Source organism: Elephantulus edwardii, unplaced genomic scaffold (genome assembly GCF_000299155.1).
Source record: "Elephantulus edwardii isolate Elephantulus edwardi_28Jun2011 unplaced genomic scaffold, EleEdw1.0 scaffold00042, whole genome shotgun sequence".
Classification (NCBI taxonomy): Eukaryota; Metazoa; Chordata; class Mammalia; order Macroscelidea; family Macroscelididae; genus Elephantulus; species Elephantulus edwardii.
Genome location: NW_006399792.1, coordinates 16941619 through 16967592, shown reverse-complemented (window position 1 = coordinate 16967592; position 25974 = coordinate 16941619). Strand labels below are relative to the sequence as shown.

Sequence of the window (25974 nt, the reverse complement as noted above, 5' to 3'; positions counted from 1 at the left end):
TCAGCCCAGAAGTCCAGCCTTAACTGAATGGATTGAGAAATTGTGGTACTTTCACACAATGGAATACTATGCAGCACTCAGGAACAACAACAATTTTGAAAAATGCTACATAACTTGGGAGAGACTGGAGAACATTATGCTGAGTGAATTAATTCAATCTCATAAGGACAAATACTGCAAAAGACAGTTATTTTTAAAATAGAAAGATAACTAGTAAAACATATATGGGGACCTAAGAGGGGAAGGGGTGGCAGCAGAGGCATGTGTAGCAGGTTGAAAGGCTAATCACCTAGCAAACCAAAGAAAATGAATATTTTTTTTTCAAATGTGCATGTTGTTGTTGTTATGTGCCGTCAAGTCGCTTGCGACTCATAGTGACCCTATGTACAACAGCCCTAAACTCTGTCATCTAGAATGGTGTGAACTCATTGCATATTTTCTCAAAATACAATTCACAGTAGAGAAGATTCTGTTTGAGAGACACTTGGTTTTTTTCACTTTGGTATTTTTGTCTGTCTCATGTTTGTCTCACCCAACAAGGATTTGACTCGTGTTTTGAAGCTTTCCGTACTCAGGAATCCTCTCCTGAGATACTGTTTGCCAGCAGATCTGAGCATTTGAGCATTTAAAGGTGTCGTTAGCCTAATACAAAGCCTTTCTGAGGTCATTATAAGACCATTCAATAATAACAAAGGAAGAGGAACATTATTGAGTCCTCCGGGAAATCAAATCAATATGTTAAACCTCCATCATCTGAAATCTACCTATTGTAACATGCAAATATATTGATCAGCCCAGGGAAAATGTGGGAAAGCTTGCAAATACTCTTCAGGTGCTTTTTAATGGCTTATTTGTATTATTGATTTTTTTTTTCATAACTAAAAGTCAATAATTCAAGATGGTTTAGAATGTTGTAATGTGAGGCTCCATTGAGGCATTAAGTAATAGATTTAAACATCTTATTTTATGAATGAAATTGGCTCCTTTTATAGATACATAAACTCTGATACCACCAAAGAGAAATGTTATTTTCTAGGAAAGCAAACAAAAGTCTTATTATCTCATTGAACATTTGAATTTCTCTTATACTAGGTGAAGAACTGCACTGTCTTTATCCATGATGACTCAATGTTTGAGCCAGAGGAACAATTCAGGGTCTACCTTGGCCATCCTCTTGGTAATCACTGGAGTGGAGCTAGAGTTGGAAAGCATAACGTGGCCACCATCACCGTATCCAATGATGAAGATGGTAAGAAAATAAATTACTTGACGTTTCACCAATAATGTCATTGTAGGTGTTATGAAAACACCTACCAGTAACAACAATCTTTGTGTATTTGTATAAAACGTTGGCAACAGACATTCACCCTCTACAGTGATCCATTTATTAATAAACTCACTGTCATTGCCATCAAGTCCGAACTGACTCATAGCTGACCCTACAGTAGATAGATACTCAGAGGCAGTAAATCACAAAGAGAAGATTGTTCATCTTTCTTCCTCTGAACGTCTGGTGGGTCAGAGCTGCCTTTCCTTTTAGCGGGGCAACTCCCAAGGAATGATGCCACCAGAGCTTCCTACATATCGGTGTCCATAAGGACTGCACCACAAAGCATTTATAGATATTTTTCATGTCATTTATTTCTACCATTCTGGCATGAGAAAGGACTGAGTATGGTTAAAAAATAGTTTGGAGTTGCTAAGACAGAGAGAGTAAAATGTTAAGTGATTGTAGTTCAGGACTAAAACTGGAAATAAGTCAGAATCTGTTTAATCTATTGAACTGACTTAAGAGACTTCTACCTTCCGGAAAAATCTAATTTCTCATTTTTCTTCTATCTCATTGATTCAGCCTACTAACCTAAAAAGAATTAACTTCAGATGTTATAAAAGAATGGTCCAGACAGCAGGGAAAATGAAACCTGTTTCAACTTGGCATGTAATTGTCTTATTAAAACGAGTATTTCAATCTCTGGATATTATTATTAATAGTAGTAAATTGCTGATTGACTATTTACTGTATACTAAGAATTTTGCTAACCATTTTTCATTCTCTTATTTAATTTAATCCTGATAGCATGACAATCTTAGGGTTTCCAATAACTAATCAGGAAATAACTTGGACATTGGACAAAACAAGAAAAGCCAAACATGAAATTCAGAATTCAGTTATTTAACAAAACTGATTCAGGTTCATATTCAAAAGTGACCCAGAGAAGGAATTCATACTATGTTACACTGACCCTCCTAAGTTTCCAAGAGCTTTCATATTAAAAACTATGAAATCTCAAATGACCTATATCTTGTATAATTGGATCTAAGAAAAGGAAATAAACACTTAAGCTCTAGAAATTTCTACAATATTCAGTAGCATACTGTTGGTCCATTTCCAACTCATAGTGACACCATGTGGTATTCCGTAGAATTTTCAAAGCTGTGATCTTAAGGAAACAGATCCTCTGACCTATCTTTTAAGGTGTCTCTGAGTAGGTTTCAGTCAACAAATTTTTAGCTAGTTGTTATATGGCATCAAATCGGGACCAACTCATAGCTGACCCTTTATAGAGTTTTCAAAGGCAGAAAATTGCAAAGAAGGAAATTGTCAATCCTTCTCTCACATTACAGTGAAGGATTTGAACTATGTTCCTTTGGGTTGGCAGCACATCTGCTTGCCAGTAGGTTACTAGCATTCCCTTTTAGCTAGAAGTCAATCATTTAACCGTTTTTACCACCTAGGGATTCCTCTAATAGAAAGGCATAAAATTTGTAATTGCTCTCATTATTTATTATTTTTTTCCTCACTCTTCTCACACCCACCACCTCACCCTGCTCCTTGAGATTATGTTAAAAAGGAAACAATTTCACTCTTCTGTATAAAAACATCAGAGAGTTGGACAATGACTAGGGAGGATAGAAGGAGAATTGACGCCTTTGAGCTGTGGTACTGGAGAAGAGTATTGAACGTAGCATGGACTGCCAAGAAAACAAACAGATTCATCCTAGAGAGGGTTAAACCAGGCTACTCCTTGGAGGCAAGGATTCTGGGGCTTCGTCTGACATACTTTGGACATGTTGTAAGGAGAGACAGGTCCTTGGAGAGGGACATCATGCTTGGTAGGGTAGAGGGACAGCACAGGAGGGGAAGACCCTCTATGAGGTGGATTGATTCAGTGACTGGGGTAATCGGGATGGGTGTGTCAGAGGCAATGCTATTGGCACAGGATAGAGCAGGGTTTAGGGTTGTTGTACATAGGGTCGCTATGAGTCTCAAATGACTCGACAGCACATAACAACAACATATAAAAACAGCATGTTCTTAATAATTTTCTAATACTGAGAATTGTACCTTAGACCAGGTGACATTAGGAAGTCTTGTATTCCCTGAATTACTGTGGTATATCATTGTTATTGTTGTTGCTGTTGTTGTTATGTGCTGTCAAGTCAATTAGGACTCACAGCAACCCTACGAACAGAGGCTCAGGACCTTGTCCTGTCCTGAGCCAACCTCTCTGTCTCTGATATGCTTAACTTCATTGCCACAGTCCCTGTGTCAATTCATCTCGTCCAGGCTCATATTCTCTTGTATTGACCCTCTAACTTTCCAAGCATGTGGTCCTTTTCCAAGGACTACCACCCTCCCCTGACAACATGCCCAAAGTATGTCAGGTGGAATTTCATCATCCTTGTCTCCAACAAGTACTCTGATTTCATTTTCTACAGCAAAGACCTATTTGTTTTCTTGGCAGTCTATGATATATGTGATATTCTTCTCCAGCATGGCAACTCAAAAGATTCTTTTCTCTAATCTTTAGTCATTGCCTGGTTTTCAGATGCATAGCAAACAGTTGAGAAGGTGATGGCTTATATCAGTCACACCTTAGTCTTTAGACTGACATTATTGCTCTTTATCACTCTGGAGAGCAGATTTTCCCAGAGCAAAACAACATTTGATTTCTTAACTGCTGGTTCCAAAGGTGTTGCTTGTGGATTCAAGAAAGATTAAATTGTTAACAACTTCAGTCTTTCCCCATCCATCTATCATAACACTGCCTACTGACTCTTTAGTGAGGCTTATTGTTTTCTTAATGTTGACATGCAGTCCATATTGAAGGCTTTGGTCCTGCATCCTGTGCAGCAAGTGCTTCAAGTCTTCCTCACTTTGAGTGAGCAAGGTTGTGCCACCTGTATAAGGCAGGTTATTGATGAATCTTCCTCCAATCTTTTTGTAATTTTTAATATATTAATTTTAATTAAAATTTACAGAGACTTTGAATGTTCTTCTCTTTGAATAGTAAAAGAAAAATTCTTTCATTGTTATATAATCCCTCGCCACAAGTCCACTCCACTATGCAGAACTTCGGTCTGGACTCCTGTCATGACAATAATAGCTAATCATATATCCCTTTTAAACAGTTCTCTCTCTCATCTGTTTCAATGCAGTATACATAATTTATCGCCTCTTTCTCAGTCTCCTCCAAACCCCAGTGTCAGTGCCATTTTACAAAAGTGGCACTTCCTCTAATCGTGATGCCACATTCTTCAACATAAAGTCTAGCTTCTGCAGTGATCTGCTGAGCATATAGATTGAAGTACTCATTCTTACCTAACTACTCTGAGAACTTAGGAAGAAATTGAGAGGAAAGAGAAGAACCCTGAAAGGGATATCCAGCAAACCTAGAATTGAAAGAAGATTTGGTAAGCCTAAATAGCTTGTAAGTGAGAGAAATGATAAACCTTAGAAACTCAGAATTCACAAATGAAAGTGCTGTTTCATACAATCAGTCAATAGATATTTATCAATGGTCTCCTGTGCCTCTTGATAAACTGTGCAAATTTAAAAGCTTTCTGTGAGCTATACTGCTAAGATGGAAACTTGGGCCTCATGTATTTTAAAGGCTCAGGAAAATATTTCCACTACTATATTGTTTTTAATAAGAAACATTTGAGGAATAACTCCTACAGGATCTCAAATAAATTTATTTGTCCAAAACATGGCTTAGGGTAAATACTGATTGATTTTTATGGCTGCAGGCCGTTTCGCTTCTGTATAGTTAAGTAATGTGAGAAATTCCTTTTGTAGTTATAAAGTGTTTCCTGGGAATCTGGATGCTTTTTTTGCTACGTTAACTCATTTTTGTTTTCCTAACCATATTTCTTTAGCCCCCACCATTGAGTTTGAAGAAGCTGCATACCAGGTTCGGGAACCCGCAGGATCAGATGCCATTGCTATTCTGAACATCAAGGTGATCCGCAGAGGCGATCAGAACAGAACCTCCAAGATTCGGTGTAGCACCCGGGATGGGTCTGCACAGTCCGGTGTGGATTATTACCCAAAGAGTCGAGTCTTGAAGTTCAGCCCTGGTAATTGAATACTAACTCCAGTCTGTGTGCTTTACCTAACAGAAAGGTGAATAGCTTGTATTTGAAGAAAAGTATGTGCAGCAAAATAAAAGAAGAATGAAGTAGCTTCAATGGTGTAAATACATTTTTAATCACACATTTAAAATTATAAGAATATTTGAAATTTTTAACTAATTAGTAAAAATTACATAGCAAAGAGAAATTAGATCCCTTATTTCATAATTTGATAGGCATACTGATTCATTTAACAGCTGTATGATGTTAGGCTATGATTTCATTGAGTGGTAGGATAACTTGATTTAAGAAGATACATGACTGACAGTTCAAGACACAGCCTTAGGCTAGGTTCTCTAAAGAAGGAAAACCAATAAAACTTTGCATACTATCGTATGTATGTAGGAGAGACTTATGTAAATTACTCTTCTGGTAGATGCTACTAAGTCCCAAGTTCATGAGTCAGACCTCAGGAAAGTGGTTTCTTTTGACCTAAGTCTTTGTAGTTAGGTCACTAGCTCAAGTCCAAGAATTGGAAGCAATGATCCAGATGCAAAATCTTGATTGAGCAGAACAAGTGAGTTTGAATAGGCTTCCATATATGTTCAGTGTAGGCCACACTCCAATGAAACTCTTTCAAGGAATTGGGTGCTTACAACAGACTCTTTGAAGAAAATTCTTTCATTACATCAGACCTCATCAAGAGAATGACTACATCATAACTGTCAAACCAGAGAATTATAGGTAGCCCAGCCCTAGCCATCGTAACACTGTTCTGGGCCCTTTAAGGATTGCTAAAATCTGAAAGGCTGTGCTCAGTGGTTTTCTGAGAATATGAGATGCCTTGTTTTGGGGTTTCTAAATGAAATGTATCCTAGAAAAAGCTAAAAAGATTAGAGTTAGAAAAGAGAGCAAGAAGGATTCAGGTCACAACCAACTATAACTCTTTTATTAATTGTATGGCAGTAGAGAAGAGTGAGATAGGGAAAGGGTTGATTTGTTAGGGTTTCCCCCCTATTTCCTCATGCAGCTGTAACAAATACCACAAGCAAATCATAGAAGTTTAAGGTCTATAGTCTAGATATTATGACGCTCTCATGGCTTAGTGGATAAGAATTTGTTCTGCCAACCAGAAGGCAGGCAGTTCTACTCCATCTTGGGAAACAGATAAACAGTCTTCTCTTGTGGGATTTAGACTGTAAACTGGCTGGAGGGTCAACTATGAGCCAGTTATGCTTCAACAGCACCTAACTACAGTTCTAATCATTGTTGTTGTTATTGTGTACCATCTAGTCAGAATTGACTCATAGGTGACCTGCAGTAAGTCACATAGGAGAAGATTTCACATCTTTCTCCCTCAGACTAATGGATTGGAATGGTATACCTTTAAGTTGGCAGTGAAATTCCTTACCACCAAGCCACCAAAGCTCCTTGATTCTATGTATTAGTGAACTAAAATTGACTAGTATTGACCTTTTAAAAATAAGACAGTCCAATAATAATTCAATAAGCTGTGATGTTAGCCTAAAAGTTGGCTTTTTTTTTTAGCCATTAGTTAACCGCTTCTGGTCTCCAGCTACCTTACCTACAGACATATGGTTTTGCAAACATCATAGTCTTGTAAATCGGCATCAGCTGTGGGACTAGGATAAGAAAAAGAGAGCTTCCCACCCTTGGGAGCAAGACTTGAGGGAGACCTTAGAAGTGGAGAGACAGTGGCATTGCTGTGGAGAGACTGTGGCAAGGTATGACCTTGCATTTGCCCTGGCCATAGTTAAATGTTTGGCTATTCTTGCTGGATATTTGAAGGTAAAGCTCACCTTTAACTGCTCTGAGGCAAACCTTGCTGTATGATTTGGATTGGACTGCTGAACTGAAACCAGAGCCTGGACTAATTGAGGAATTGTGCTTTGGAACTTCTGGGCTAAACTTTGGACTTGTATTGGGTAATATTATTTACCTTCTCCATTCTCCAACTTACTTCCCTAATAAAGCCCATTCTCAGCACCACAACTCTTAAGTTTGTGAGTCAACAATGAATAAATGAACCTGGTGAAGCTACTGTGACTCTGGAGCACCATGGGGCTGGGCTATGGGCCCTTTATCTGTTTTTTGCTCTGGGATTGTGAGAATCTGTGTTATTCTCACTCCCTTTGACCATTTCAAATACATGCTCATGACCTTGTGCCCCCGTGTACTGTTTTCTCCTTCGTAGACACATTCATATTTATATGCTTATATAGCCAACAAAGTTATATAAATTTATGAATCATAGCCAGATGCCCTGATGGTCTGAGTTGCTATTCTTAGGGCTTCAGAACCATACCCTTGGGAATATTCTGCATCCCACTTTGTGAACAGCAACTGTGACCTTAAAAGCTTTCAGGTAGCCTTCTCAGATGCAGCTGCTAGTTTTGTGCTGTCCATAGCAAAGAAGAGTGAAGAGAAAAAAAAAGGTGCATAGAAATGATAGATCCAAAAGATTAATTGACTACATAGATACCAACTTTCATTGTGCTGAGACCAGAAGAATTAGATTCCCACCTGCCACTGGTGATCACTGTAAACTGGGTCACAGTAGAAGATCGTAAACAGAGTAAGAGAAAAATGTAGAACATAACTGAAAATCCTAAAAGTGACCAGACTTGCTGGTCTAACAGAGAGTGATGGAACCCCCAAGACAGTGGCACATAGTAAGTCCATGGGCCTGGAATGAAAAACTATGTAGCTAAACATGAGGGTGGCTGAGTCTGACTTCCACTCACCTCATAAAGGGAACCCTTACCCATCAATGATGTCCATAGCACCATACCAATAGTTACCTAGTCAGACTTGCTACCCCACATGCTCCTGCACCTTTTCCTTCCAATCACTGAGTCAAATGTTCCTTGTAAGACTCACAGACTTTACTCACAGTTGCGGGGTTTACTAGGGGAATAGGTTGGAGAGTCAGGGAAGCAAAGAATATCACACAGTGTAAGTCCAGGTTTAGCCCAACAATCTCAAGATAAACAGCAAAACACAATTCCTCAATTAGTAAAAGACAGCTTCTCAGTCAACCAGTAAAAGTCTAGGTTCAGTTCAACAGCACAAATTCTAGAAGCCTGTGATTTTCTCAATCATCCAACAAGAAAAATCTTTGGCTTCATCTCCAAGGTTCCTTCAGTTTATCTGCAAGTGGTTCCATAGTCTCTTCACCCTCTCTATACCACCATCATTGCCATTTTTCAGTGTGGAATATGCTCTTTAAAAAAAAATATTATACTGATTTATTTACAAAGTTCAAATGCATTGTTTTTCACATAAGATTCTTCCCATTTCCTTCACACACACACACACCCATCACATTGTGCAACTCTATGATTAACACTCTACTCCACCCTACCCTCTCCCCTCTGCTTCTACCCTCCCCCTCCTTGGATCCTCATACTCATTCTATACTGGTCCCACAGCTATTGATAGTTTGCAAGACCATGTGTCTACAGTTAATATAGCTGGAGACTGTGTCCCTTACGTAGCTGACTTAATGGCTAGAAAAGCCAATTTTCAAGGGCTCTCATACCCAGTCAACTTTCAGGCAAACAGTAAGCATGCTATAAGGTAAATGCAATACTGGGAGTTAATCATTCTTTAGAACAATGAATCATATAAGATCAAAGAGCAGTATTTTGCTTCTTTCAGAAAATTCTTCATATTTTTTTTTAAAGGGGCAGTATTTGCTCAAGGAGAAAGCTCAAAAACCAGTTAAGAATTGAATAGAAAGATGAATGAAAACAGGACTCAAAGGAAGGAAGTGAGAGGAGTGCTGTCACAATGTGGAGACTGCAATTAATATCCTAAAACAAAAGCTGTACAAATGATTGACTGTTGTTGCTGTCGTGTACCATAGAGTCAGAACCGACCCATAGCTGACCCTCTGGTGGGTTTTCAGAGGCAGTTAGCTGCACAGAAGGAGAATTGTCCATCTCTCTTCTGTGGAGCAGCTGGTGGCCTCACAAACTGCATGCCTTCAGGATTGCAGCACAGCTTCTTGCCACTAGGCCACCAAGCCTGGCTCAAATCAGTGACTGGAAAACCAGTATTCTCTTTAAACTTTCACTCAAAGCACAATGAAAGGTTTAAAACATATACACTTGATTCTTACACAGCATAGAGCATAGGGTCATGTAGGTTTAGAGACTACTAGTGATACGCCTGGAAGTGCAGCAGTTTTAAAAGTACTTTTCAATATGTCTTGGGCAGTGGCAACAGAATGCTTCCCTTAGAAAAGAGTAAGGGATGCTGTATATATCTCTTTCATCCCTGGAGCTTCAAAGAGATTTCTGCTCCATGATAAATACATCTTGTTAATGTTTTCTGGGAAAGTAAATGCCTTCCATTCACATCTACACATAAGGATCTGAGGGAAATGATAAGTCTTAGAAGTAACCTAGTCCAGATCTCTAGAGGAATTAAAAAAGAGACCTACAGCTCTCAACAGGCTATCTGAACCCTCAGGGAGTAATTTTATAGAAAAGGAAAGAAGTTCCTAAGGCTTAAGCCATCCTCTTCCCAGGCTGCAAAAGCTCCACATTATCTTTGTGAAGACGGGCCTGGTAGGGAGCCTTTGAGCCTTTGCTCCTCAGGAGGTGGTATTGAAGGGTGTCTGGGTATGTAAGTGCTCCCAGCCACACAGGAGCTCATGCATAAGTGGAAAAGGGAAAGAAAAATTAAGCAAAAAACCCTCATAACCAGGCTAGAGTGTATTTTGGATCATAGATTTTTATTACCACCAGCTAGTGTCAGGCAGGGGCTATTAATCCTCATATGGTGTTGAATAGTAAATCTGCAATACTGAGCCTCTACCACAGGTGCAATTTGGTCTATAAAACAGATTCCTCACTTGTGATGGGGGAAAGTGATTAGCAGCTACTGTGGTTTTAGGACACTTCTGAGAGGAAAGGGCATATTTTAACATACGGCCTTCCCAGTGCCACCCTTCACATGCTTCTTTAGGGTATATCATCTAGTGATGACCTTTGCTCTCGCCTTGTTTTTTCCTTCCTGAAGGTGTGGATCATATCTTCTTTAAAATTGAAATCCTGTCCAATGAAGACCGGGAATGGCATGAATCTTTCTCCGTAGTCCTTGGCCCAGATGACCCAGTGGAAGCAGTGCTTGGAGATGTGACGACGGCCACAGTGACAATTCTAGACCAGGAGGCAGCAGGGAGCCTCATCTTGCCAGCGCCGCCCATTGTGAGTTTCTTCACCTGAAGGACTTGCAGCTTTTTATCTTAGTAAATAAGAGCCTAAGAGCTGTAGGACTTTCATCGCTCTACTTCTTTGTTCTAACAAAGTATGTCACAACTGGATGCAGTCATATCAGAGCCTGTAAGGATAGTCCAGGATAGGGCAAATTTCACATCTCTTGTTCATAGGGTCACTGTGAGTCATATGTGCAACCACTGCCACCTCATTTGATTTCAGTTGTGTAGTCTCTAGAGAAGAGTATTAAAGGAGTTGAGAAACAGGTAGAACTTTACCTTGTATATATGAACATTACACAATATCTGGAGATATTGTAGGTTGTCACTGTTTTGAAATGAAGTACATCTAAAGGAGTAAAGACAAAAGATTGGCAAAATACCCTGCGGTGCACACAGGACAGCCTTTGTGGCAAAGAATTACTTAGCACCAAAATGTCGTTCATACCAAAGGTGAGAAACTGTGCTCTGGAATGAGAATAAGGCCAAGCCATGTTGAAAATCTCGACTTTTTTTGAGCCATTGAAGCTGCGTTGTCCTAGCGTATCACCTCTTAATCTTAAAGACTACCTAAAGGAAATCTTTAAACCTTCAAATTAAACTAACCCCAAGTCATCTTTAAAGCAAGAAATAGTTAAATTGGAAAAGATTGTCCACCTTTAGCCTGTGTTATTTTAAAGAAATTGTCTCTATGAGATCAAACTGACAGCAGTTCAAAAGGTTAGATGAGAAGCTTAGGGGGAATGAGTTTGTGTTAATGATGGTGAAACAATTTGGGAAACAATACAGAGAAAGATAGCACAACTTTAGGGAAGTAATCAGTGCCACTGAGTTACATCTTCACAAAACAAAACAAACCATGCTTCTTTTACTTTTGAAAGAGAGGAGCGAACTGGGGGGCAGTGGGAGAGGGCTGGGCAGGTAGAGAAGTGCAGCAATGAATGAATGGAAATCCAAATTCTCTGTAAATGTTCATTAAAATTATTAAAAAAAAGTACTATGTAATCTCATCTTTTAGAAGCACCTGTAAGAGTAAGAAATCAGTACTACCCCACACCTTTTATTCTCCACATTTGTCACATACACAGAAGTTATTGTCTATGGACAATATAGCACTACATATCTCAACTTGATAAATAAAATATTTTATTAACTTCAAAATTAGGAACACGCCTAGAGTTTGCCAAGGGAAATTTAATTCACAGCAATTATATAGTGAGAATAAGCTGTCTTACCTCTATTAAGTAATCTTTTACATTAGAAGAGAAGGATCATTTCATAGTGCATCTGTTTCTTGGCCATTGAAGACATCTATTTCCTTCTTTTACATTTATTTTGTCAAGTATGCTCCTATACACCACTAACAGTTTAGTACAACTTTGAGCTACCAAGGGTCATTCATGATACAGCTTTGGTTACAAGTAAAAAGAATTCTTTTGCCACAGTGAATCGTAGCCTCTGATTTGGGAATCGGGCTTTAAGCTCAAATAGTAGTAAGATCTCTTCTAACTCTCAAGATGTGCAGTATTTTTAGGAATACCAGGCACTTCGGGTACTTTGTAAAAACTTATCCTATTGTATTTTAAAGGAGATGTAGACTTAAGTTGTGGGTTGCCAGGCAAGAGATTCTTACATTTCTGCCCTTTCTGGTACTCAGCCAAGAGTGAAGCATGTTTCTGTTTTGCAGGTTGTCACCCTTGCTGACTATGACCACGTGGAAGAGGCTACCAAGGAAGGAGTCAAGAAGTCCCCCTCCCCAGGCTACCCATTAGTCTGTGTTACCCCCTGTGACCCTCATTTCCCCAAGTATGCCATCATGAAGGAGCGCTGTGGTGAGGCTGGCATCAACCAGACTTCCGTGCAGTTCAGCTGGGAAGTGGCCGCCCCCACTGATGGCAATGGGGCCCGGTCTCCCTTTGAGACCATTACCGACAATACGCCATTCACCAGTGTCAACCACATGGTAAGCCCAGAGCTCCAGGTCTACCTGAGGAAGAAGAGGGCTTGCGTTTCTCTTTGTTACTCAGACTCGCAAATTCCTTAAGGTTCATGTCTGGTATTTCAAACAAATCACATAAGCAGGCATATACAGACTTTTTATTATATAGAAGGGAAGATAACATGGTGTAGTAAAAGAGAATTGAACTTCTAATTAGGAAAGCTGTTTACAAATCTTGATTCTACCTGATGATGTTGAGAGTTGACTTGATAAGACCATTGACAAATAATATAAAAGTAATCAAAAATGGTAAAATAAACCATAGATCCCATATATTATTGTTGTTGTTGTTGTGTGCTCTTGAATCACCTGCTACTCTTAGTGACCATATGTACAACTCTGAAGCCTGTCCTTCCTGAGGCAGTCTCCTTGACTCCAACACATCTACCTCCATTGCTTTAGTTACTGTATCAATCCATCTTTTCTGGGTTCTCTCTCTTCTGTGCTATCCTTCCACCCTTTCAAACTGGTCCCCTCCTGACCACTTACGTACGTGAGACAGAGATTCAAAATTCTAGCCTCCAAGGAGAAACTTGGTTTCACCTTCTCCAAGACAGACCTATTAGTCTTCTTGGCGGCTCATGGCATGTTCAAGACTCTTCTCCATAGCATATATAGAAACAACTAATGTATTATTAGATAGCTCTGGTGGCCTACTGGCAAGAAGCTGCACTGCAGTCATGAATGCATGCAGTTCGAGGCTAGCAGCTGCTCCGCAGAAGGATGGACAGTCTCCTCATGTGTGATTAACTGCCTCTGAAAACCCACCAGAAGGTCAGCTGTGGGTCGGTTCTGACTCTATGGCATATAACAACTATTTATTACTCTTCTTTCATAATGTTTTAAATTTAGGCATGTGGCCAGGAGGTACCAGTCCTTGGAGAAGGACATCATACTTGGAAGAGTGGAGGAACAGCACAGTAGAGGAAGACCCTGCTTGAGATGGGTTGACACAGCAACTGGGGTTATGGGAGTAGGTGTGTCAGAGTTAGTGAGACTGGCCCAGGATAGGACAGGATTCAGAGCTATTGTACATAGGGTTGCTGTGAGTAGCAGGTGAGTCGATGGCCTATAATAAGAGCAGCATTAGGTACTAAGATATAAACTCTTTGAGGACATGGTCTAAGAGTTCTACTATACTTAGGTATACCTAAAGTCCCTACATCCTGTTGTTAGCATATAATAGTGACCTAATGATTCTTGATCAGAGAGGCGGTGGCCTAGTGGTAAGGAGTTTGGCTGCCAACCCAAAGGCAAACAATTCAAACGCACCAGGCACTCCTCTGGAGAAAGTTGGAAAATCTTCCCCAGAGAGATTTATAACCTCTAAAACTCCCCTGAAGGGTCAGTTATAAGTCAGTATCAACTCATGGCATGTAACGACCACAGTTATTGATCAAAAGGATAAAACTGTTGTTGTTTTTGAGTGTGCAGCATTTCACAAAACCCTGTGAGAGAACAAGATCCCTGGACAGCGCAAATGGTTTGCACTCATCTGCTGAATAAAATGTTACCTTTCAGACCTGCCAGGCTGCCTGGAAATAAAGACTTGGCAAACTGCTTTTGTAAAGATCACAGCCAAGAAGTCTACACAGGGACATTGCGAGTTGTCATGAATTTGATGTCAGTTGGCTTGAAGGTTGTTGTTTTGGTGGGAAAACATATAAAAGGTGTCAAGTACTGGCTTCAAGTAGCTTAGAGACAACACTAACAAAACCTGCTACTATCAGAGAGTAACAAATAGTGATGGATTTCTACAGCTTATGAAGCAGTCCACTAAAGGGACTCTATTCATAGACTTCTTGTTGTGGTGTGCTCTCAGGTCAGAACCAACCCAGAGTTGACCCTCCAGTGGATTTTTCGTGGTAGTTCATCACACAGGGGGGATTGCCCATCCTAGTAAAAAGTCTGTTCTCAGAGACATTAAGACTCAGGCTCAGCACAGTGTCTGGCCCTTAGTCTAAAACTATTGTTGTTTTTGTTAGGTACTGTCAAGTTGGCTGTGATTCATAACAACCCTATGAACAATGGATCTCAGCCTTGCCCTGTCCTATGCCCTTCTCCCCATCTCCAATATTCTCCAGTCCATTCGTACAGTCACTGTGTTAATCCATGTTTTTTGTGGATCTTCTTCTCTTTCTCTAATTTCCAAGGACTAATGTTTTCTAGAAACCAGAAACCCCTTTTAGACAGCATTTCTCTAGGTTGTCCTATTCAACCTATACTTTATTGCCAGTTTCTAAATGCCTCACTTGAATGGGCTAATAGCAGAGGAAAGTTCAGAGATGCAGATGGTAAACTTCAGATAAAAGAAGCTCACTCATAGCTATTGTCATTGTTAGCTTATTAAAAAGAAGCAGAAGATGGTGCATCCTTTTGCTTAGTGTATAAATTTAGTATTTAAAGGGTAAAATAATATAAGCATATAACAGTGCTGTTCATAGTTGCCAGTTATCTTTGAATTCTTGCTCCAACTATGTCTACTTCCTGTCTCTTACTCTCTTATACTAAATTACTTAAACTGCCTGTCCTTATTCTCAGGTTTGTTTTAGCAACTCAATAATTAGGTAATGAATGAATCAGTTTGGTGATTTGACTGATAGATGGATGGATGTTCTTTTGCATCATTGATGTAGGTACCTACTGTGCAGTCACCTCCAATTCATGGTAAATTTGTGTACAACAGAACCAAATTTTCCAAATACTTTGTCATCCCCATGCGACCAGCATGGTCATTGTACAGCTCTTATGCCTCTCCATTTCACTGAGGTTCTCTTGTCCCACCGGCCCTTTGCTTCGCCAAGCACAGTGTCCACTTCTAGCAGTTGACCTTTTGGATTGATTCCCTATCTTCAATCTTCAAGCAAGTTGACTAATGCCCTGTCGAGATCCATATTGTCATTGGCCTATTTTTAGAAGTAGATAGTGTACCTTTCTTTCTAGTCTGTCTCAATCTGGAAACGTCACTGAAATCTATTCACCATGAACAGCTTTGCTCTTATTTGAAATAGCTGCGGCATAGCTTTCTGTATCATGGTGACATAAAGGTCAACACAGGGTAATGAACTGACAAACAGGTGGGTGGTGGTTTGCATCATAGGCTAGCCCAAGTTTAAATCCTCTTCTATGGTGGCCTAGTGGCAAGAAGCTGTGCCTCAATCCCAAAAGCATACAGTTTGATTCCACCAGCTGCTCCATGGGAGAAGGATGGGCAGTCTCCTCCCATGCATTTAACTGCCTCTGAAAACCCACCAGAGGGTCAGCTATGGTACTCAACACAATGACATGTTATTTAAAGTTTAAATGACAAGTCTTAATGGTTTGATGTTTTATATAGCTAGTTCTCTGTTCAAAGAAACTATGAAAGTTTTACGTTGATCTTTGATCTTTTTAGGTTGATCTGAGCCGAATATAATATATTCTTGACTACCAAGTCCATGTATGTTTTTATGATTCAGTATTCCCACTTGCAATGAATTGGGAACTGATACCTTTACCCTCACTCCTCTTGTTTATTGTTATTTCTTCAATTATTTAATATCATTGTATCATATGAATTTTTGTAAGACAACTCAAATCCCTTCTGAACTTAGTCTATGTAAAAAGTAAATAAGATGTTGGCAGCTAATTAAAAAAATTTTAATGGAAAAAAACCTTCTTAAATTTTTAATTGACTTCAGCAAAAGTTGTTTTCATGAATAGAATTTATAATTCTGTGTGATTTCTTTGTGAGAAGTCTATGGCACACACAGCTGCTAATTAATTTTTCTTGTTATGTGCTGCCCTGTGTATTTGCACACATAGCCTAAAGTGCTGGTGACCTGTGTTACTGCTGCATAAGTTGCTGTCTTAAGCACTTTTATGGCTTTTGTATGTCTGGGAATGTGAAGGAATCTAGTCATAAAAGACCTTCAAAAGCCAGTAAGTAATTTGGTGGTAGACAGCAGGAGCTAAAGGAACTGGGAAAGACCCAGTGGGGACCTGAAAAGATGGGGTATGGTTGGGCATAGTCCAATGGTGATTAACTTTATAAAACACAATGTATGGGAATGATTGTAGAAACATAATATCAATGAAGGGAAGTGTGTGTGTGTGGGGGGGGAATCTACATAGTAAAACAAAACAAAAAGCCAGTGTGTAGCAGAGGCTAAGTTATCAGCTTCAAGTCTTCCCATTATCATAACTTTAGCAGTGTGTCGTCTTTGTGTGGGTGGTAGGAGGGAAAGAGAAATAAGAATACTTTGAAGGAAGCATCTCTTCTCTGTATCCTGACACGAGCAAAAGTGATCTGGAGGTCCTTTATCTTGCTGTGGGGAAGTGAAGGGTAGGCCCCAGGTAGGCCAGCCAGTCTTGCTAGGTGTGCTGGAAGACAAATGGGGAGTCCTTCTGCTTAATATATAAACTTAGCATATTAAGAAAATAATGCTGTCAGTGTGTTCACTGTTAATGGTAGTTGGTGATCTTTGAATTCTTGCCCCAAGTTAGCTATTTACTCATTGTCTGTCTTACTCCCTTATAATACTATTAATACTTACCACTCAGTCCTTACTCCTTGACTCATAGTAGAAACAACATAATTACATAATGAATGCATCAGTTAGCTGGATAGATTGATGGCTGGATAAATAGATCCCTGAATAGAAAGACTGATGAATGGATATATGGATGAATGTAAAGGAAAGAAGAAAGAAATGCCTTCACATACTTAGTTAGACCAGATTTTTTTTAACATTAAAAAATACAATAGAAGGAGCTTCTTAAATGGCATTGTCATATCTGAAGTGTTTTATTCTTCCCTCTAGGTGCTGGATAGCATTTACTTTAGCCGAAGGTTCCATGTACGCTGTGTGGCAAAAGCCGTGGACAAGGTGGGCCATGTGGGGACCCCCTTACGGAGCAACATTGTTACCATTGGAACAGACAGTGCGATCTGCCACACCCCAGTGGTGGCTGGGACAGCTAGAGGCTTCCAGGCTCAGTCCTTCATCGCAACCTTGAAATACCTGGACGTCAAACACAAGGAGCATCCAAACAGGTCAGGCAGGTGCACCTTCTGCATTGAGAGTGTGAAGTGAATGTTGGGCTATCCCATGTGTGAATACAAGGACAGATCAGTGAAAGAGTATTCTGAAAATATAGTAATGACTGCTTTTTTAAAAAAGTTTCAGTTCATCAAAGACCCTAAGATCTGGCCTTTTGGTTAAGGCTGCTATAACAAAGCACCACAAAGTAAGAGAGTCTGAAAACAGAAATTGATTTTCCTACAGAAAATCCAAATCAATATATCATCTGGTCCAAAGTGTTTAGGAGAATATCTTTTCTTATGTCTGGTGTTACTTCACTCTGCTTGTAGGGACAGCCACACATGGAGTTTTGCCTTTCTACTTGTGTTTCTCCTGTGTTATAATAAGACACTACTCCTTTTGGCACTCTAGTGGCCAAGTGATAGGAAGCTGCATTGTGATCACCAAGGCATATGGTTCAAATCTACCAGCAGCTCAAGAGAAAGATGGGCAGTCTTCTTCTATAAGATTAACTAACCATCTTTGAAAACTGTCTGGAGGGTCAGCTGTCAATCAGTTCTGACTTGATGGCACACAACAACAGCAGATTAGATGAGAACCCACACTACTCTGTTATGACCTCCTATTAATCCTATTAATTTAACAGTTGTTGTTCTGTGTTGTCGAGTTGGAACTGACTCATAACTGATCTTCCAGTGGATTTTCAGAGGTAGTATATTACATGGGAGGAGACTGTCCATCTTTCTTCCTTGGATAGCCTGGTGGATTCGAACTATATACCTTTGATTTGGCAGTGTAACTCTTTATCTCTATGCCACCAGGGCTCCCTGTTAATTTAACTGATACCCTGATGGTTTGACTGACTTCAGTATTTTGGAGGAACACAATAGAATTCACACTACTCTCTTATTAGCCTCCTTTCCCTCACTTTGTCTTTTTTACCCACCCATCCACAGAGAATCATAAACTACTTCTCTGTGGCTTCATATTAGAACTGCGTGGCTTGTCCTCACCCACTCTGTCTAACTAAGTCCTCTCATTCTGTAATACCTGCATCATGGCATCTCTTCTAGTAATCTTTCCCACATCCGTCTTAGTTTAACATGACGACTCTTTCTGCAGGCTTCCTTAGCACTCATGTAGTGTGATCAAAATAATTCATTATCTCTTTGTCCTTACAGTAGACTGTGAGACCCTTAAAGGTGGCGATAGTGATATCAGTGAGTTTTCAATATTCATAGTATCAGATTCTGTTAAGTTTCACAAACACTGAGTTAGTGAATACTGATCTATTCAGAAGAATACAGTGTCAAGTTACCGCAAGCCTCTTGTCACAATACTTCTTCAACAATGAGTGAGTGATATGGAGCAATGAGAGATATGGAGAAAGAGATAGATTGATTTAAAACGAGCTCATGCCCAGCAACAATAGCAAAACTCAGCAGGGCAGCAAACAACAAATGCTGGTGAGGTTGTAGAAAAATCTGAACTCTTACTCACTGCTAGTGGGAATGTAAAATGGCACAGCCACTATGGAAAGCAATCTGACACTTTCTCAAAAAGATGGAAACACAAATACCATTTGACCTGGCAGTGCCACAACTGGGAATATACCCTAAAGAAACCAGAGCCACAACTCAAACAGATGTATGCACATCCATGTTTATTTCTGCATTATTCACAATAGCAAAGAGCTGGAAGCAACCCAAGTGCCCATCAACAAACAAGTGGATAGAAAAATTATAATGCATTCACACAAAGGAATATTTACATGGCATTAAAAAACACTGAATTCCTAAAATATTACACAACATTGGAGAAGCCTGGAGAACATTAGATTGAGTAAAATATCTTGGTCCCAAAAGGAAATACTGCATAACCCAGCCGTTATAAATAGGACAGAAATGAGGAACAGAGAAGTTGGGGAGAGAATGGGAAAAGAGTAGATAGATGATGAACACTGCCGTAGAATAGATGAGGAGAACTGTCTGAAAGTGACACATGATTCAGCATTATATGTATTCAATCTGGAACAAGGGGTACATTGCAGGGTGGGTTTGGGGAAAGTGGGGGAAGAAAATGTGCAACAATAACTAAATAATTTTTAAAAAGAAAAAATAAAAAGAGCTCATGTCCTTTTTGTTGTTGTTGTTTGTTGCCATTACATTAGCTTTAACTTCCAGCAATGCTCTGACAACGTATCTGAACCTTGCACTCTTCTGCAGCATCCTCACAATCTGTCATGTTCAAGTCCATTGTGGTGATGGATGTACATGCTTGTAGAAACTGCCAAGTCCCTGGTCGATAGATATATGTCAGAGAGAGGATGATGAGTCCCCAGCAGCAGCAGCAGGCAGGCAGGACATCAGGCTGCTGGCTTTGGAGGCTGATGTGTATAAAGTTGGCAGGTGCAGCAATCTGCTTCTGGCTCATGGTGTCCATGAGCCAGACAATCAAATGCAGATGAAACAAAAAGCTCTCTAGCATCTCACTGAGCTCTAGTGATATCATCCATAGAGTTAGCTGTGCTAATTCAAAGGCGATGCTTCTCAATGACAATTAATGTAGGTCAACTGGATATATGTACTTTTGGTTTTCCCCCAGCTTTCCATGATTACGATATTGTTGTTATGTGCCATTGAGTTGGAACCAGTTCATAGCGGACCCTTTAGCAGATTTTAAGAGGCTGTAAATTGCATAAGAGAAGATTCCCCATCTTTCTCTGAAGGAGCTGGTGGTTTCAAATCACCTGCCTTTGGGTTGCCAGTGAAAATCCTTACCATTAGGCATCTACAGAGCAAGGATCACAGTGTAAAGACTAACATGCACCTAATCTAAGCAATTACTTTTCAGTTACTTCCTATGCATCTGAAAATTGGACAGTAAATAAGGATGACCGAAGAATCAGAGCCTTTGAGATGTGGAGTTGGAGAGAGTCCTGAGTATCCCATGGATTGCCCAGGGAACAGACAAGGCTGTCCTGAAGGAAGTGTAACCAGGGTGCGCGTTAGAGTCAAGGATTGTAAAACGTTGCTTCACATACTTTGGGCATGCTACCAGGAGGGTCCAGTCCTTGGAAAAGGACATCATGCTGGGAAAGGTGGAGGGTCAGAGAAAGAGGAAGGCCATCAACAAGATGGATTGGCACAGTGACTGAACAATGGGCTCAGGCACAGGAAAGATCGTTAGGATGGTGCAGGAAGGGAAGTGCTGTTGTAAATAAGGTCGCCATAGGCAACTCAGTGTCATCTAACAACCACAACACAACATGATTATGATAGAAGATGAATGTTCTTTCTTTTTTTTGCAAAATTAAAATTAATTCCATGTGTGCTTTATTCATTAGGCTTCATTTTAAATATATGATTAAGAGCAGCAAAGTGCATTTGCATAACAACCCCAGGTTTTCATTTGGAGCCAAACACGTCCCTTTTTTTTCCTAACACATAAAATATTCTTTTTGTTAAAGTGCTGCATCACAAGTCCTCAGGACACCCCAGACACCTCTTGAAAAAGAGCTATCTATTTCAATACCCCACCGTCCAGTGCCTCTTAAAATGGGCCGCTTTGTTCAGAGGGCATAAACTCAGTAAGTTCTCTCAGTAAACATGCTGAGAATTTGAACTTGTGCAATAAAAGAAAAAGTCTGAATCCTCTAAGTACAGTTCTGTTGTGTCACAGTCTTTACCAATATTTATTAAGCTCATACTTTATTTAGAATTGTATATACTACATGCTCTGGAAAAACAAATGAAGTGAAGGAAATGGTCCTTGTCCTCACTGTGAGGAGGCAAGAAAAACAGAGTCCGTAAACATACAAGAAATAGCAGGCAATATAAATAAGTTAGAGATTTCCAGTGCACGGGCTACCTCTGGACTAAGGTACGGCAATCTAAGCAGGGCTTGCTGCATGCTGGTTCCAGTGAGGGCCGGACTCCTGAACAGGTGGTGGTGGGTGGAACTTGAAGGGGGCAAGGAGAGAGGAGGCCATTTCAACTGAAGAGAGATAGGATAAATAACAAGACATTGGCATTTGCTTCTAAAAGATTTGGGTGGAAAGTTGGTTTTAAGATCTCAGTGTCTTTTTTTGCTCAAATACTGAAAATTCTGACTAACCCAGGAATCCCAGAGGATATAAATTATTACTATTCTCAGCTGCTAGCCTAAAGGTGCTGGTTTTGAGTCCTCTAGTGACTTTGATTATAACCAAAAGGCTGTGGGTCTCTAGAGTTTCTCTGGGGGAGAATGATGGGCAGCCTCCTTCAGTGAAGTTTCAAAGACTCAAAAACTTGCTGGTGGCCCACTCACTATGAGTCATAATCAACTCAATGGCAGTGAGTTATATTGTTTAATTGAAAAGTACCAAGAAAGAAAGTCATGGTGATCTCCTCCTGGAATATAAGCCCTTGAAAACCCTATGAAGAACTATTCTGTTCTGTTCTGACATACACACAGTACCCATGAGTAAGGATTGATGAATCAGCAACTGGTTGACCCTATCCACCTTCCATGTTGTTGTTGGGTGCTCTCAAGTCAAATTCTGCTCAAAGAGACTCTGTTAAAAATAGATCTTAATCCTGTCCTATCCTGTGCCATCCTCACAGTCTGACACCCTCAACCCCATTGCTACAGTCACTGTGACACCCTCAAGCCCATTGCTACAGTCACTGTGTCAGTCTACCTGCTTGAGGGTCTTCTCCACCTTCACCACCCCTCCACCTTTCCAAGCATGGTGTCCTTCTGCAAAGAATAGCCTTTCCTGGCAATATGCCTAAAGTATGTGAGACAAAGCTTCACCATCTTTGCCTCCAAAGGAGCACTTTCGCTGCACCTTCTCCAAGACTTATCTGTTAGGTTTTTTGGAAGTCCATGAGATATTCAGTACTCCTGGAATACCACAATTCAAAGCATCAATTCTTCTGTCATCCTTATTTATTGTCCCCCTTTCTGATGCATAGCAAGTGACTGAAAAGACGATGGTCTGACCACCTTTGTCCTTCAACTAACATCATTGCTTCTCAGTAATTTAGAAAGGTCTCTGTCACTAGACTTGCCCAGTGCAGTACATCTTCTGATCTCCTGACTGCTGGTACCAAGTGTATTGATTGTGGACCCAAGTAAGATGAAGTCATTGACAGTTTCAATCTTTTCTCCATCCCTCATGGTGTTGCCTAGTGGTGTAGTGGTGAGTTTTTTGTTCGCTTTGCATTGAAATGCAGTCCATATTGAAGGCTGCACTGTTTAACCTTTCACAGCTTCATGTCCTCTTCATTTTCACCAAATAAGGTTGTGTCATCATCATAATAAAGGTTATTGAGTCTTCCTTCAATCCTGATGCCACATTCATCTTCATATAGTCCAGCTTCTCAAGTAATTTACAGGGCGTATTATTAAATAGGTATGGAAATTTAATAGTGTGGAGAAAGGATACAACCCAGACACACAGCTTTCCTAAACTTTAAACCATGTAGTGTTTCCTTGTTCTGTTCACAACAACCTTTTGGTCTAGGTATAGATTTCACATGAGCACAATTAAGTGTTCTGGGTTTCCAGTTCTTCTCAATGTTAGCCATAATTTGTTAAGATCCATACAGTCAAATGCCTTTTCATAAATGATAAAGCACAAATAGACATTCTTCTGATATCCTCTGCTTTCAACCAGGATCTGTCTGACATCAGCAGTGATATCCCTGGTGCTATAGCCTCTTCTGAATCCTGCTTGACTGTCAGTTCTCAATGTACTGTTCTAGCCATTTTTAAATAATCTTTAGCAGTATTTTGCTTGCATAAATATCCACCTTCCATTTTGTTGTTATATACCATCGACTCACCTGTGACTCATAGTGACCCTATGTACAATAGCTCTGAAGCCTGACCAAACCTGAGCCATCTCACCAATTCCAACATACCTTTGCCCGTTGCCTCAGTTACTCTATTAATCCATTTTATCCATGGTCTTCTTCTCCTGTGCTCTCCTTCCACCCTTCTGAGCTTTATGTACTTCTCCAAGGACCAATCCCTCCCAGCCATGTGCCATGTATGTGAGACAAAGTCTCAAAATCCTAGCCTCCAAAGAGAAACTTAGTTCCACTCTCTCCAAGACAGACCTGTTTGTTTTCTTAGTGGTCCATGGTATGTTCAAGATTGCTCTCCAGCAACACAACTCGAAGGCATTGATTACTCTTCTGTCATCCTTAGTCATTGTTCAGCTCTCTGATGCATAGCAAGTTATTGCAAAGACCATGGCCTGGATCAGTCTTCACAAGAAATCAGAGACTCTATTTAAAGCAAAAGAAAGCTTTAGAGTAACTTGTAGTTTAATATCTTTTTCTCTAAAGGAGGTAATCAACAACAACAGCAAAACAAAAAACCCAGAAGAACTAAGATTCCTGATTTCTGTAAATCCTAAGTCTAGGGAGTCTTAAAGAAGATGGTCAGTCTTCTGTGCCCCCTCCATGCTCATTTTCTGTTAGGACCCCTACATGGAAAGTTTCTGGGGGGAAATGGAGTCAGTTCATTGGTGAAGACAAAATGGGTCATGAGAAAGACATGTATCATGTTAACTGTCAATGTCAGCCGCTGCTGTGTCAGTCCTTGGGTTTTGGCAATTCAGTAGCATGCAGTGAAGCATTTATGTCTGCCTTTTTTTGCCTAGAATCCACATCTCCGTGCAAATCCCACACCAGGATGGAATGCTGCCCCTGATCTCCACCATGCCATTGCACAACTTGCACTTCCTGTTATCCGAGTCCATCTACAGACATCAGCATGTCTGCTCCAATCTCATCACCACCAGAGACCTCAGAGGCATCTCAGGTAAGGGGTTGAGTTCAGGGCTGATTCCCCTATGGGAGCTCCACTCAAGAGCCTTTAGGATTATAGTGAAGGGAGGAGAAACTCTGCTATCTTTACCTTCTCGGATCTTCAAGATTTGTGTTGTTATTAACAATTTTCCTGAGCAAACATTTAAATGAGGTGATTCAGCCTTTGAAAAAAATATGATAACAAAAACAAGGACATTGGAACCAGCTTAGATTCTAAATACTGTTCCATCCCTTATGTACAACTTTGAGCAAACACAGCATGACCTCTCTAAGCCACTGTTTTCTAATCTCTAACACCATGATAACAATTGCTGGCAGCTAAGGTGAAGATGAAATAAGCTGGCATTTGTGAAGCACCTACCATGGCAAATTTTAGTTTCTTCCCTCCTGAGAGTGAACTTGTTTGGATCTGTGCTCTAAGATTATACCAGCGCTTTAGAAAGCTAACATGTAGCTGTTGCGTGATGAGTTTTCTGGTAGCAGGAACTGAGATGGCGTTTGAGGAATGAAGTGCTTATTAGGGATAAATGGAAGTACCTGGTGGCAGGAGTGCAACTCAGTGGTACAGTGGATTTCTTGCCTATCTGAAGCTGTTGATTTGATCCTCTGGACCTTCAAAACTTTAGCGGCTCTGGTGGCCTAGTGGTAAGAAGCTGCACTGCAATTCCAAAGGCACATGGCTCAAATCCATCAATGGCCCTACAGGAGAAAGATAGGCAATCTCCTCCCATGCAATTTCCTGGCTCTGAAAACCTACCAGAGGGTCACCTATGAGTTGCTTCCAACTCGATGGCACCACTACAAGGGAAAAAGGAGGAAGCAGGATTAAGCAGAAGAAAAAGTCAGACCTGATGCAGGACCTACAAAATGTCATCCAGCCCAGGGGAGAAGCTTTAGAACAGATACTGCTTCTTAGATCAGCCCTCCCAGCAATCATAATGGCTAAGCCTCTGTAGTTCAGCTTGCTCAAATACTGAGTGCACGGAGCCCCAAGAAGGGCATGACGTTGAATTAAGTGGCTCTGAAATGCAAGCAAACCCTTAAGGAGCTAACAGCTGAAAAGCACATCAGACGTTTCACTTGACAAAGAGTTCTGTCCATTTCCATTTATTTTAGCAAGTGCACATTAAAAGTATATTTCCTTCTCTCACAACTGATGAATCATTGAACAGTGTTTTTAACAATGCTCTTTTATATTCACTAAGCATCATGTTTTGGAAGTGATGGTCTTTGGACAGCAGAAATTACATTCCATTGAGTATAAATTGTTTGTAATTCACTGAGCTACACATGAAAGTTTAATTGTTGTACATATGCAGCCAGTGTTTTAAAGAATGAAACTTTGCACTTCTTCCTACTCAAAAATTATTTGAGCCCAGGGACATTGAGAACTTTATTCTTGTGAGGCAGAGGGTTGTGTGCTGTATCACACACAGTCTAAGGAATGCATTAATTCTCTCAGACTATTATAGTGGTATGTTTAGTACTAAAATTTTAACCTTAATATCCTAAAATTGTCTCTGTATT

The 25974-nt window shown here is 40.2% G+C and overlaps 1 protein-coding gene across 1 annotated transcript in view; it reads left to right on the top strand.

The window, feature by feature from the left end:
- Positions 1-25974, top strand: part of FRAS1 (Fraser syndrome 1) — a 470336-nt gene that overhangs the window by 401856 nt on the left and 42506 nt on the right. Inside the window, exons 58-63 of the mRNA XM_006885294.1 lie at positions 1093-1249; positions 5161-5361; positions 10405-10592; positions 12288-12563; positions 17402-17634; positions 24279-24439. Of these exons, the coding sequence (XP_006885356.1) occupies positions 1093-1249; positions 5161-5361; positions 10405-10592; positions 12288-12563; positions 17402-17634; positions 24279-24439 (1216 nt within the window). The remainder of the gene's footprint in view (positions 1-1092; positions 1250-5160; positions 5362-10404; positions 10593-12287; positions 12564-17401; positions 17635-24278; positions 24440-25974) is intronic.